Here is a 13,779-nt window from a genome sequence, read left to right as displayed (position 1 = left end):
GAAAAGCTCACCAGAGCTTCAGTGTCGAGAGTTGTTACTGAAGGTTCATTATGTAGGCACGATTGACTGAATCATTGTCCACATGATTGAACTCAGTCTCCGGCACTCTTCCTCTGCCCAGAAGTCAGACTGATATCAAGTGGCTCAAAGCCCCAACATTCTAATCACATGGTTTGCCTTTCTGGCATGGACAGCCCCTATCATGAGTCATCTTAAACTACCTAGGGGTCCCCCATGGGTCACCTTATTAGCTTAAGCTATCAGAGCCCACCAAAAATAACAGACATCCCTATTGCCCAGAAAATCCCAAAGATTTAGAGGCTACCTCCAAGGAATTGGGGAAAAAGGCCAATAAATTCTTTATTACAACAGACCCACACCAAGGCACATCATTGAAAACATTTAAAATGCCAGGGATAAAGAATATATCCTAAAAGCTTCCAGGGAAACAGGTCACATACAAAGATTTGTAGATGAAATGATATCAGTCTTCTCAATAGCAATACTGGTTGCTAAGAAACAGAAAAGCAGTACCTTTAAAATTCTCAGGGGAAATTATTTTCTAATCTAATATTCTATAGCCAGCCAAACCATCAACCAAAGGTGTACTAAAGATAATTTCAGAAACACAGAGTCTCAAAAATTTTACTTCCCAAGTACCTTTTCTCAAAGCAGGTGCTGGAAGATGTGTTCCACCAAAGTGAGGAAGTAAACGAGAAAGAAGAAGAAATGAGCTCAAGAAAACAGGGGATGCAACACAGGAGAGAAGCAGAGGGAATTTCCAAGATGATGGTAAAGGGAAGTCACAGGATGATGATTATGAAGCAGGCCGAGATCAATAAGTTCAGACTGGAACAGGAAGAAAAAGGCCTCCAACCAAGGCGATTCCTAGAAAAATAATGTAACTGAGAGAGTGATTACCTAGTGTGTTGGACCATATGGAGTAATCTTTGTAGCTCTAGTGGGAATGTGTAGGGTTAAATTCATAATAGATATGTAGAAATCTAAGCAAAAGAAAAACAGACAATCTAACACTGAAAAAAATATTGTATAAGAACGGAATTGTAGGATGGTTGCAGAGGCTTAGGCCTATAATCCCAGCATTTTGGGAGGCCCATGCGGGAGGATCATGCGGGCCCACGAATTCAAGATCAGCTTGGGCAACACGGTGAGACCCTGTATCTATAAAAAAAAAATTTTTAGCCAGGTGTGGTGGTGTGCACCTGCAATCCTAGCTACTAGGGAGGCTGAGGTGAGAGGATCACTTGAGCCCAGCAGGTTGTGGCTACAGTGAGCCAAAATGGTGCCACTGCACTCAAGCCTGGGCAACAGAGACCCTGTCTCAAAAAAAGAAAAAGAAAAGAGGAAATTTAGGCTGGCTTTGGGAGCTTTGCCTATGTGAGTTAGCCCTGCTCTGCAAGGCGCAATTAAAAAAGAAAAGAAAAGAAAAAGGGCGGGGGACAGTGGCTCATATGACTGTAATCCCAGCACTTTGGGAGGCCAAGGCAGGCAGATCACCTGAAGTCAGGAGTTTGAGACCAGCCTGGCCAACATGGTGAAACCCCATCTCTACTAAAAATACAAAAATTAGCCAGCCATGGTGGCACACACCTGTAGTCCCAGCTACTCGGCAGGCTGAGGTAGGAGAATCGCTTGAACTTGGAAGGCAGAAATTGCAGTGAGCCAAGATCAAAGCACTGCACTCCAGCCTAGGTGACAGAGTGAGACTCCATCTTAAAAAAAAAGAAAAAAAAAAAAAGTAGTTGTAGTATACCATACAGTTAAAACACTGTGGATATTAAATATTTATTTATTTATTTAAAAATTTAACTACAATTTTATTGGTAGAATAAGGGAAAACAAAATATAAGGGCATGGGAAGGGAAATTTATAAGAGCTATATCTTCTCCTGTTGTAGGATGCCAACAGAAACTTTTTTAAAAATTGACACATGGAATCCCTAATTTAAAAAAGAAAAAAAAAGAGACTGGGTACAGTGGCTCACACCTATAATCCCAGCACTTTGAGAGGCCGAGGCAGGTGAATCACAAGGTCAGGAATTCGAGACCAGCCTGACGAACATGGTGAAACCCTGTCTCTACTAAAAATGCAGGTCTGTAATCCCAGCTACTCGGGAGGCTAAGACTGGAAAATCGCTTGAACCCAGGAGGTGAAGGCTGCAGTGAGCCGAGATCGAGCCACTGTACTCCCAGCCAGGGCAACAGAGCAAGACTCTGTCTTAAAAAAAAAAAGAAAAAGAAAAAGAAAGAAAGAAATATAAGGGATAAAAAAACAGCTAAAACACTAGTTGCCTTTGGGGAGTGGGAATCAGGTGATGGCAAGACAAAAGATGGCCTTGTTTTTAACTTTGCCATGTGCCTAGCTGATTTTTTTAAAAAAATTATTACATGTATTGTGATTAAAAACATGTTTTAGAAAAAATAAAGAAAACAGAATATTCCAGAAAAATGGAAGGTCCCTGGGGTGGCATTTGTTACCTTGGTGAATTCATCACCATCCTGGGTCAAGCTTAGAAACCAGATTTGGTTGCCCTAAAAGCAGCAGCATCTCTACAGAACAGACACTCATTAACCAGGCTCATGAGACTGATATTTCAAATCAGATGCCAATTCATTAAGTTATAAGAGGAAGCAGGGCTTTGAAGCAGACTGGATCTTCCTGTTCAGTGATGAGTGCATTCTCTCCCTGTGGACTGATCTACATAGGAAACAGAATGGTTTTTAGAGGGTTGCTTGGTGATCCAGAGCATGAGTGAGGTAGGGGGTGAACTGGGTGGCTTCAAAGAATGATACTTCCATCTCCCCTGTTCCTGGACCAGCATCTTTGTCCCCAGAGAATGGACACTGCTGGTGATTGTCTTGGCAACTCTCCTTGATCTCTGGCTTCCTTGGCTGCCCAGACTCTCCTGACTGGCACCCTCTTTCTTTAGCTGTATTAATACTTTTAACCAGGTTGTAGTCCAGGCTGGGCCTGAGAGTTATGCTTTTTCTGTAAGGTATAGTTTGGTTCTGTGTCCCCACCCAAATCTCATTTGAAATTGTAATCCCCACATGTCCAGGGAGAAACCTGGTAAGAGGTGATTGGGTCATGGGGTCAGTTTCCCCTATGCTGTTCTTGTGATAGTGAGTGAATTCTCATGAGACCCAATGGTTTTATAAATGGCAGTTTTTCTACACTCACACACTTTCCTGCTGCCTTGTGAAGAAGATGTTTGCGTCTCCTTCCCTTTCTGCCATGATTGTAAGTTTCCTGAGACCTTCCCAGCCATGTGGAACTGAGAGTCAATTAAACCTCTGTTGTTTATAAATTACCCAGTTCCATGTATTTCTTTATAGCAGTGTGAAAACAGACTAATACAATTGACATATCTCTACTTTAAAGCATTAGAGGTTGGGTGTGGTGGCTCACATCTGTAATTCCAGCACTTTGAGAAGCCAAGGCAGGAAGATCACTTGGGCCCAGGAGTTTGAGATCCCATCTCTACAAAAAATTAGCTGGATATGGTGACACATGCCTCCATTGGTCCCAGCTACACAGGAGGCTGACATGGAAGGATCCCTGGAGCCGAGGAAGTCAAGGCTAAAATGAGCCATGACTGCACCACCGCATTCCAGTCTCGGCAGCAGAGTGAGACCCTGTCTCAAAAAAAACAACAAAATAGGTGGGTAGATCACTTGAGGTCAGGAGTTCGAGGCCAGCCTGGCCAACATGGTGAAACCCCATCTCTACTAAAAATACAAAAAATTAGCTGAGCATGGTGGCGGGCGCCTGTAATCCCAGCTACTTGGGAGGCTGAGGCAGAAGTATCACTTGAACCGGGGAGGCGGAGGTTGCAGTGAGCCGAGATTGTGCCACTGCCCTCCAGCCTGGGCAACGGAGTAAGAGCGAGACTTTGTCTTAAAAAAAAAATGCAAAAACTAAAGCATTAGAGTTTTGTGTTCAGTCACATACTTAGTACCCATGATGTGCCAGGCTCTGTTCTAAAGCCCTGGGGTACAGTAGTGAATAAGGCTGACATTTGTCTGCCCTCATTGAGTTTACAGTCTGATGAGGAAGACATTAAACAAGCAAAATATGCAAAGTGACAAAGCAACCTAACTCTCAGAAGACAACCTAATTTCCTTTTTTCTATTTCTTGAGGAAGGGCAGCACCTCCTGGTTACCCCCAGATATCATCTACAACGAAACCATGGGAGGAGCTGCAGTGTAGGGGCTCTAGTCTAGGTAAAGAAGGCCCATTCTCTGAACATAAATTCCCAGCCTCCTGTGAGGTCTACACCATCAGTTCTTCCAATAAAGTCATTTTCTGCTTACATTTGTCTAAGGTTGGTTTCCGTTATTTATAACCAATAATCCAGACTAGTGCAGCAACCACCTTAGACATCTGCCGACCAGAGAAAAGTCACCAAAAGGCGGTCGAATGCCTGCCTCGGGGCTGCAATCAAACCTGGAACCCTTCTGATCTGTGGCTTCCGTTTAGCACAAAGCAGGGCACACAAGCTGTCTCAATGAAATCTGGTTGGCTGAGTCCCTCAGTAAGTCAATTAGTTCACAAATGTCTGCCAGAAGCTGTTCTAGGTGCAGAAATCACAAAGCAAGTAGGAGCAGGTTTCTGACTGCAAGAATGTCCCACATGCAGCCCAGACCCAACATATTTAAAACGGAAGGCTGACTTTTTCCCTGCCTTCTCTCGAAACCTATATAACAACTCACATCTATGTCCCATGCTCCAACCACACTGAACTGCTTGCCCTTCTCACTCCTGTCTGCTAACAGTGAGTAGTTTGGTGTTCTTAGACCACAGGGGTGTGAGGGAAAGAGAGAGACAGCAGGCAGTCAGGCTGAGGTAGACAGACAGCAGACCTTGATGCCAGTTGGAGGAATCTAGATGTGTTGGCTGCTACCCCAGGTTACTCTCCTCTGTCCTAAATCTCAGACTGGCCATATAGTTTAATTTTTTTCTCTTTCACCAAAGGTCATCTGCATAGAAGATGACACAAAGGGGACTCAGCACAGTGGCTCATGCCTGTAATCCCTGCACTTGGGGAGGCCAAAGAGGGAGGACCGCTTGAGCCCAAGAGTTCGAGGCTGCAGTAAGTCATGATCCAGCCACTGCACTCCAGCCTCAACGCTGAGTGAAACCCTGTCTCTTAAAAATATATATTAAAAATTTAAAAAGAAAATGATAGAAAGGGGTTATTTATGATCTTGGCCAGCTATGCAGGGCAAAACTCGAAATGACTTGGTCCTGCAGTATTTTCCAGATGCCAAATCCTCATTCTCTTTTCTCTGCTGTACAGCTCCTACAGTGTTTTGTGTGAGAAGAGAGGGAGGGCGGCGGGTCTTAGCCCTGGCTTTGCCCTGGGAAAAACTCCTCCTCACTTCTGCTCCCTGCCCCCGCTTAGCCCAGGGGCCTAAGCCAGCTCCCTCTGCCTCTCCTCCTGGCCCAGGCCCCTTCTCTAGATGCTCTATTTCCCTAAATCCTCACAACCCTGTGAGGTAAGCATTATCATTCCTTCATTTTACAGATGAAAGTGAGACTCAGAAAGGTTACGTTTCAGGCTTATCTAAAGCTCAGAATCTTCGCTTTACTTCGCTGCCGTCTAGGCTTGGGCCACCGAGCTCAAGAAATGGGCCAACGGGTGACCAGCCGGACGCCGGGGCCAACCCAAGTTCAAGGCTGAGGGCCGCCAGGTGGCGCGTTTCCCTCTTCCTCCCCCGCGGCGGCTCCGGCGCACCTGAACCCAGCGGGGCGCGACAGGAAAAGTAGCAGCGCAGGGTGGGGCGGGGAGTAGCCCTAATTCGCCAGTTCCGAGTGGGCAAGGAGCACGGTTTAGCTCAGCTGGCTGGGACCGCCAGCGCCTCGCTAGTCACGCCTCCACGAGGCGGCCGCTGGGCCACATCAACCCGCCTCTTGTTTGCGCTCCCCAGCGTGCAATTTATTTGGGGGCCTACCGGCGATAGAATGGAGCGGGCGAGCCTTGCCAGGAGGTGGGGCCGGCCCCACCTGTCGACTGCCCGGAGTGGGCAGGGAGGGGGCGGGGTTTGTCCCATAGGACCCGCCCCCCAGTCCCCGGGTCCCGGGCGCGCGACGAGATATAAGGCTCAGGAAACAATGCGCCTGCAGCTCGCGCTCCCGCGCCGATCCCGAGAGCGTCCGGGCCGCCGTGCGCGAGCGAGGGAGCGGGCGCGCGCGCGGGGGGCGCGCTCGTGAGTGGGGGGCGCGCGCTCGGCGGCGCGCATGTGCGTGTGTGCGGGCTGCCGTGCTGCCCCGAACCGGCGGGGAGCCGGTCCGACCGCTCCAGGTGGAGGGCGGCGGGAGCGAGGTGAGACTGCGGGTGGCCCGGGCACGGGCGCGGGTCCCGTGGTGCGGGCTGGCTGCAGGCTGCCTTCTGGGCACGGCGCGCCCCCGCCCGGCCCTGCCGGGCCCTGGGAGCTGCGCTCCGGGCGGCGCTGGCAAAGTTTGCTTTGAACTCGCTGTCCGCAGCCGGGTCCGCGCGCTGCGAGTGTCTTCCCCGGCCTTTCTGACCCGGCGTCCGGCTTCCCTGGACGCTAGGACTGGGCGCAGGCTGCAAGCCGGTGGGGTTGGGGAGGAACAAGAGCCTGGCAACCGGCTGTGCCGAGGGACCCAGGGACGCTTCCTTCGCCCGGCCCGCACCCGGTCAGCACGTCCCCCCTTCCCTCCCGCAGGGAGCGGACATGGACTACGACTCGTACCAGCACTATTTCTACGACTATGACTGCGGGGAGGATTTCTACCGCTCCACGGCGCCCAGCGAGGACATCTGGAAGAAATTCGAGCTGGTGCCATCGCCCCCCACGTCACCGCCCTGGGGCTTGGGTCCGGGCGCAGGGGACCCAGCCCCCGGGATTGGTCACCCCGAGACGTGGCCCGGAGGGTGCGCCGGAGACGAAGCGGAATCCCGGGGCCACTCCAAAGGTTGGGGCAGAAACTACGCCTCCATCATCCGCCGTGACTGCATGTGGAGTGGCTTCTCGGCCCGAGAGCGGCTGGAGAGAGCGGTGAGCGACCGGCTCGCAGCTGGCGCGCCCCGGGGGAACCTGCCGAAGGCATCCGCCACCCCGGACTGCACTCCCAGCCTCGAAGCCGGCAACCCGGCGCCAGCTGCCCCCGGTCCCCTGGGCGAACCCAAGACCCAAGCCTGCTCCGGGTCCGAGAGCCCAAGCGACTCGGGTAAGAACCTCCCCGAGGCATTCAAGAGGGGGCCACCCATGGGTGGCCAAACTCTGCCCCAGCCTGAGGTCAGGCACTGGCTCTTCTCAGGTCCTTGGGCCATCTGCCCCTCTCTTTGGCTGAAGCTGCCCGTGTAGCCCCCAACAGTGTCTGTCTGGCACGTGGGTGTGTTGGTAAACAATTTGGAGAAGTGGCGTGGGAGCCAGCGTCCTTTTGATGATGGTTGGAGCCGCAGGGGACCAGGGTTGTGTGGTGAGGGTTGGCACTTAGAGAGGACAATACTGGGGTTGGACTGTAAGGGATTTCTGTCTTAAGGAGTCTGGAAGGGGTTCCCTTAAGAGTCACTCCCAAACCTGAAGTTTTTTTTCTGCTGCCTCTTTCCCTGGGAAACTCACACTCCCCTAAGGGGAGAAGCCGAGAGCCTTTTGTGCAAAGCCAAAGCCTTCATCCTTTTAATAAAAACCTAGGTGTCCAGTTGGCTTTACTTTAAAATGCCAATAATGAATGCCCTCTTCTTGTGCCTCCCCACCACCACTTACCACTTGTGCATTGGTGAGACAGGGAGGGAGGAATGAACACTCCCCATTAAGAGATGGAAAAACTGAGGCTTAGAGATAGTAAATCACTACAAGTCAGTTCCAGCTTTCTGCCATCTAGCCAGCCCCTCTTCCCCAATGCTCCATTCCAACCAGGTACCTCTTTCTTGATGTTTAGGTCTTTGTGGTACCTTATCTTAGAAGCATTATGCCTTGCCTTGCTGTTTGTCCTGAGATGGAAAAGTGTCCTTCCCGCTCCCTCTCAATACAGCTCCAGCTTTAGCTGCTCCCTTGCATTCCACAAATATTCACTGGCTCCTACTTTGTGGCAGCCTGTGAGCTAGGTTCTGGGGTCAAGGCCATAGAGCTCCAGGCACCCTCTCCCATCCTTGATGCAAGTGCAAACCTCGCTGAGGCAAACTGGGGCATCCTGTGACACCAGACTACATTGTACTTATTCCAGCATCTTAGACCTCCGCACCCATGAGAAGTACTGGAGAGGGTACTTTTGTAGAGTGTAGGCTGGTGACATATAAATCAGGACCAGGAAGACTCACTGTAGCCTTTAAGAATAACTTTTACATGACCATTTGATAGGGAACCGGGGGATGGGTTGTGGAAGTTGTCATACACTTGAGAGGAAAAATAGGATAACAAGAAAAATTAAAAGTCTTTTTTTTTTTTCCCAGTCCACTGCATTCAGGTCGTTTTTAACCGGCTTGCTTTCTACACCAAGAGTTTATGTTTGTTTAATGGCTGGAAAGGGAATCTTGAGATCAAAAACCCAATAAAGATGTATCTCCACAACGGCTGGTGGAGTGGTAGAATGGAAAGGGCATTGTTTGGAAGTTTGGACATTTTAGTTTGAGATCCAGAACATTACAAAGGCGATGTGTGGACTTGGTTTATCTTGGCCTCAGTTTCCCCATTTGCACACGATGGGGTTGGACTTGATTATTCTGCTGAAGACATTTCCTTTTCTGGGTAGAGTAAGACATTACTCTCTGAAAGGGAGAGTGGTGTCTTAAATTATTTCTTCCTTAGATAGAATTTTCCTGAGCCATGAGGCTTACCACTGAAAATTAAAGGTTTGGGATGTAGAGAAGCCTGCTGAATCATTTTCTGACCTACCCTTTAACCTGAACCTGTTTGTGAGCTCCTGGTTCACACACAGGCCACATGGCCCGGAACAAAATGCAACAGATTGCAAACAATGAGGCGGGGGTGGGGAAAGTGATTGGCAGTAGAGCTTAGCCAATAGGGGCTAGGGGCTGGGTAAGCCCGCATTCCAAACCCAGCATAATCAGCCAATCATGGGCTTTGGGGCCGGGAGGGCTGAATGGTCAGGTTTTATTAATGGAGAAATAATGCGATTGTCCACACAATGGAAGCCGTCCTGACAAAGGGGCTCAAGCTTCCTGATATGCAAAGAAGCTGAGAACGGAGCTCTTCTGTTGTCAGGCCGAGATGCATTAAAGTGGACTTCTGTGTGGAGGCTGCAAAACGTGTGGAGCAGGAGGAGAGTTTTCTTCCAATTGCCCCTCTCCTGGTTAGGTTAACATAAGAGACCTTCAAGCCAGTGAATTAAATTAAGGGCATTTCCAGGTGTCTCCAGGTCCCTGGTGTTTTGGGCCCCGTATCTGGGGCATTCTGCTGCCCAGTCTCTGCCTCTGGTGCAGGTAGTTTGGAAATGGTTGCTTGTACCTTTGTGAAGTTCCTGCAGTCTCGCCAACCTATGATTACAAATCTAACCTTCTGGTCCAGGGAAGGAGGTGGGGCAGGCGACCTATAAATGATGGATGACTTTAGAAATCCATTGAACCCAGGAGCAAAATGCTCCTTAGGGAAACCCTTTCCCTCCCCTCTGTGGGTGAAGAGGGATGGCTTGTAGCCCTCCCTTCTCTGAATCTTCAGCTGAAAGGGATGGCAGAATAGAGAGGTGGGGGAATAATAGGATTTATAACTTGTGAAAAGTAACAATTCCCCAAGTGCAGGCTGTGCTGGGCAGGAACAAAGGGCAGCTCTGCCCACAGACCCCTCATTTACAATTCTGATGGGGCATGAAAGAGCCCGACTGGGGAAGATCTTTATAGCTAAACTCTGTCCCAGGCTGGTAGCTCTTTCTCTCCATCCCCTCCATGGGGGAGGGGAGAGCCTTTGCAGACTGGGGGCTGTTGGCTTGGGTCTGCCTTTTGTTCTTATCTAAGCCTTGCTGTGCAAAAGGAAATTGGAGAATATTTTCCTTCTTGCTAATGTCCCCTCCTTTCCTTCACTGTCCCCCCTTACCCCATTACAAATGAGTCCACTTTCTCCTCACCTCGATTTGTTTATATCTAATTGGAAAAATGTCACCTACCTTCCCAAGCTCCAATATAGACAGCTAAAGCTGTAGGGTCTATGTTTGTGTTTCTCATGGGATGTGTTTCTTCTCTTGATCTCTTTTCTGGGACAGAGAATGAAGAAATCGATATTGTGACAGTAGAGAAGAGGCAGTCTCTGGCTATTCGGAAGCCAGTCACCATCACGGTGCGAGCAGACCCTCTGGATCCCTGCATGAAGCACTTCCACATCTCCATCCATCAGCAACAGCACAACTATGCTGCCCGTTTTCCTCCAGAAAGCTGCTCCCAAGAAGAGGCTCCAGAGGGGGGTCCCCAAGAGGAGGCTCTGGAGAGAGATGCTCCAGGGGAAAAGGAAGATGAGGAGGATGAAGAGATTGTGAGCCCCCCACCTGTAGAAAGTGAGGCTACCCAGTCCTGCCACCCCAAACCTGTCAGTTCTGATACTGAGGATGTGACCAAGAGGAAGAACCACAACTTCCTGGAGCGCAAGAGGCGGAATGACCTGCGTTCACGGTTCTTGGCCCTGAGGGACCAGGTGCCCACCCTGGCCAGCTGCTCTAAGGCCCCTAAAGTAGTGATCCTAAGCAAGGCCTTGGAATACTTGCAAGCCCTTGTGGGGGCTGAGAAGAGGATGGCTACGGAGAAAAGGCAGCTCCGATGCCGGCAGCAGCAATTGCAGAAAAGAATTGCATACCTCAGTGGCTACTAACTGACCAAAAAGCCTCATTGGTCTGTCTTACAAAGACATAAGTTTATTTTTTAACCTCCCTCTTCCCTTTAGTAATTTGCACATTTTGGTTATGGCGAGACAGTCTGGACAGTAGCTCCCAGAATGCATTGCAGCCGGTGCACACAATAAAGGCTTGCATTCTTGGAAACCTTGAAACCCAGCTCTCCCTCTTCCCTGACTCATGGGAGTGCTGTATGTTCTCTGGCGCCTTTGGCTTCCCAGCAGGCAGCTGACTGAGGAGCCTTGGGGTCTGCCTAGCTCACTAGCTCTGAAGAAAAGGCTGACAGATGCTATGCAACAGGTGGTGGATGTTGTCAGGGGCTCCAGCCTGCATGAAATCTCACACTCTGCATGAGCTTTAGGCTAGGAAAGGATGCTCCCAACTGGTGTCTCTGGGGTGACGCAAGGACAGCTGGGCCTGGATGCTCTCCCTGAGGCTCCTTTTTCCAGAAGACACTTGAGCTGTCTTAGGTGACAAGAAGCTCGCAGACTTGATTAACATGGACCATTACCTCACTGTCAGACACTTTACAGTAGCCGAGGAGTTGAAAACCTTTAATATATATATAAAATGATGTTAGCTGACCCCCTTCCTCCCACTCTAAATGCTGCGACCCTGGGAATATTTAAAGAGATTGGCCTCCAGATTCTTTGGGTCAGAGCCCTCTGGGCCCTCTCTGAGGGAGGGACCTTTCTTTCCTCACAAGGGACTTTTTGTTTCATTATGCCTTTGTTATGCAATGGGCTCTACAGCACCCTTTCCCACAGGTCAGAAATATTTCCCCAAGACATAGGGAAATGGGTCCTAGCCTGGGGCCTGGGGAAAGCTTGGAGTCCTGGCTTGTGAACTTGATCCCTGCCCACGTGTTTTAAGAGGGGCACCTGAGGCCCAATCTTTTCTCGAGGCAGGCGTAAGACAACTCAGAGGGAGAACTGTACTGCTTCCTCTTCCCACCTGCTTCTCATTTCAGTCTTTGACTGCAAGTTTGAAGTTCTGGAACCATGCAAATCTGTCCTTCTTGTGCAACTCCAAGGAACTTGCTGGCTCTGCAGCCACCCTTGGGCCCCAGTCAGCCTGCCATGAATCAGATCTCTTTCCCAGAATCTGGGCCTTTCTGAAGTTTTGGGGAGAGCCATTCTGGATCCAGTGCTCCAGAAGGTGGACTTGCTTCTGGTGGGTTTTAAAGGAGCCCCCCGGAGATATGCTTAGCCAACCATGATGAATCCATCATGGTTGCCGCAGCTGGACTTGGCAGCTCCAAGTGGAATCCAGGTGCAGCCTCCAGTCTGAGAAAGTCACCCAACCTAACAGTTGTCATGTGGGTAACCACAGGCATCTCTAGGCCTGTCTTAGAAGAAGGACCAGCAGCCCCTCCAGAACTCTGCCCAGGATAGCAGGTGCCTCCTGGCTCTGGGTTTGGGAGTCGGGGTGGGTAAGGGGTGGTAAGTACTATATGTGGCTCTGGAAAGCCAGCTGCTACTTCCAAATCTATTGTCCATAATGGTATCTTTCTGAGGTTGCTTCTTGGCCTCAAAGGACCCCAGGGGATGTTTGGAAATAGCCTCTGTAACCTTCTGGAACATGGTTTACAAAAGCCAGCTGACTTTGGAACTGTCTATGGAGGACAGTTTGGGTGTAGGTTACTGATGTCTCACCTGAATAGCTTGTGTTTTATAAGCTGCTGTTGAGTATCATGCTGGGGGGGAGTCTTTTTTTTTTTTTTAATATTGTATTTTTGTATGCCTTTTGCAAAGTGGTGTTAACTGTTTTTGTACAAGAAAAAAACTCTTGGGCAATTCTCCTGTTGCAAGGGTCTGATTTATTTTGAAAGGCAAGTTCACCTGAAATTTTGTATTTAGTTGTGATTACTGATTGCCTGATTTTAAAATGTTGCCTTCTGGGACATCTTCAATAAAAGATTTCTCAAACATGTCAGAGTGGGGCAGCTTATGCCACCTGAGTCCTCCCGAACCATGGAAAACTATTTCAGGGTAGCCACAAGTGATCAAGAGGGTTGCTTTTCCTTAACCATGTTGCTAACCTGGTCATTCCACTCTGGGTTCCTGAAATGCCATTTCAGACATGTCGAAACAATGTAGGCTCAGTACTCAGTGAACACAGAATTCTCTTGTGAATGGCAAAGAGTGCTGAATTTGTACTTTTGAAAGCTTGAAATCCTGGCTCTACCACTTCTGCGGCCTTTAGCGTTATCTTTCTGAGTCCTAGTTTCCTTATCAGTAAAATGGGGATAAATGCTACTTCACTGGGTTTTTGCAGGTATTAAATGAAGTGGTAGACTTTAAACTGCTTTCTTAACTGTAAAGCCTAATACTCTTTAGGATAGTATTATTCTTATCTTAGTGGTATGATCTTCTGCAAGATGTCTTTTAAATTTTTTTCTGAGAATTTTTGTTGCAATGTACTTTTTTCTTACAGAAAGATAGTTTTAAAATTCTTTTTCCTGGCTGGGTGCAGTGGCTCATGCCTGTAATCCCAGCACTTTGGGAGGCCAAGGCAGGCAGACTGCTTGAGCTCAGGAGTTCAAGGCCAGCCTGGGCAACATGGCAAAAACCCATGTCTACAAAAAATACAAACATTATCCATGCATGGTGGCACATGTCTGTAGTCCCAACCACTCGGGAGGCTGAGGTGGGAGGATGGCTTGAGTCCGGGAGGCAGAGATTGCAGTGAGCCTAGATCACACCACTGCACTCCAGCCTGGGCAACAGAGTCAGACCCTGTCTCAAAAAAAAAAAATTCTTCCTCCCTTAATTAATGAAAGTTTAAGCTTCATTTCCCTCCCATAGTTCTCATAAACTTGCTGTAAATGCAAGAGAGGAATTCAGTAATAGCTGTTCCTCGTAGGGCACTGCTTATGTTTGAACACTTTGCCATATCAACCATGTGTCAGGGCTACAGATGAGGAAACTGAGGTTCTAAGAGTAAACAAAGCT

At 49.1% G+C, this 13,779-nt stretch overlaps 1 protein-coding gene across 2 annotated transcripts; it reads left to right on the top strand.

The window, feature by feature from the left end:
• The first annotated feature begins 6,236 nt into the window (after positions 1-6,236).
• Positions 6,237-12,757, top strand: MYCL (MYCL proto-oncogene, bHLH transcription factor). 2 transcript variants are annotated; one of them, XM_032247056.1, is made up of 3 exons: positions 6,237-6,347; positions 6,712-7,216; positions 10,205-12,757. In XM_032247056.1, exons 2-3 carry the CDS (start codon positions 6,721-6,723, stop codon positions 10,801-10,803), a joined length of 1,095 nt encoding a protein of 364 aa, XP_032102947.1. In that variant the 5' UTR covers positions 6,237-6,347; positions 6,712-6,720; the 3' UTR covers positions 10,804-12,757. The 2 variants fall into 2 exon arrangements, with proteins under 2 accessions (XP_032102947.1, XP_032102948.1); XM_032247057.1 differs by having other exon boundaries at positions 6,244-6,347; positions 6,716-7,216.
• The last annotated feature ends 1,022 nt before the right edge of the window (positions 12,758-13,779 follow it).

This window comes from Sapajus apella, unplaced genomic scaffold (assembly GCF_009761245.1).
Source record: "Sapajus apella isolate SASKATOON/1434 unplaced genomic scaffold, GSC_monkey_1.0 scaffold62, whole genome shotgun sequence".
Taxonomy (NCBI): Eukaryota; Metazoa; Chordata; class Mammalia; order Primates; family Cebidae; genus Sapajus; species Sapajus apella.
This window is presented reverse-complemented; position numbering and strand designations above follow the sequence as displayed.

Excerpts from the sequence above, each read along its gene's own strand:
- MYCL (XM_032247057.1), top strand. The coding sequence starts at position 6,263 with ATGTGCGTGTGTGCGGGCTGCCGTGCTGCCCCGAACCGGCGGGGAGCC. Across the intron at positions 6,348-6,715 it reads TGGAGGGCGGCGGGAGCGAG|CGGACATGGACTACGACTCG; the intron begins GTGAGACTGCGG and ends TCCCGCAGGGAG. Across the intron at positions 7,217-10,204 it reads CGAGAGCCCAAGCGACTCGG|AGAATGAAGAAATCGATATT; the intron begins GTAAGAACCTCC and ends TTTCTGGGACAG.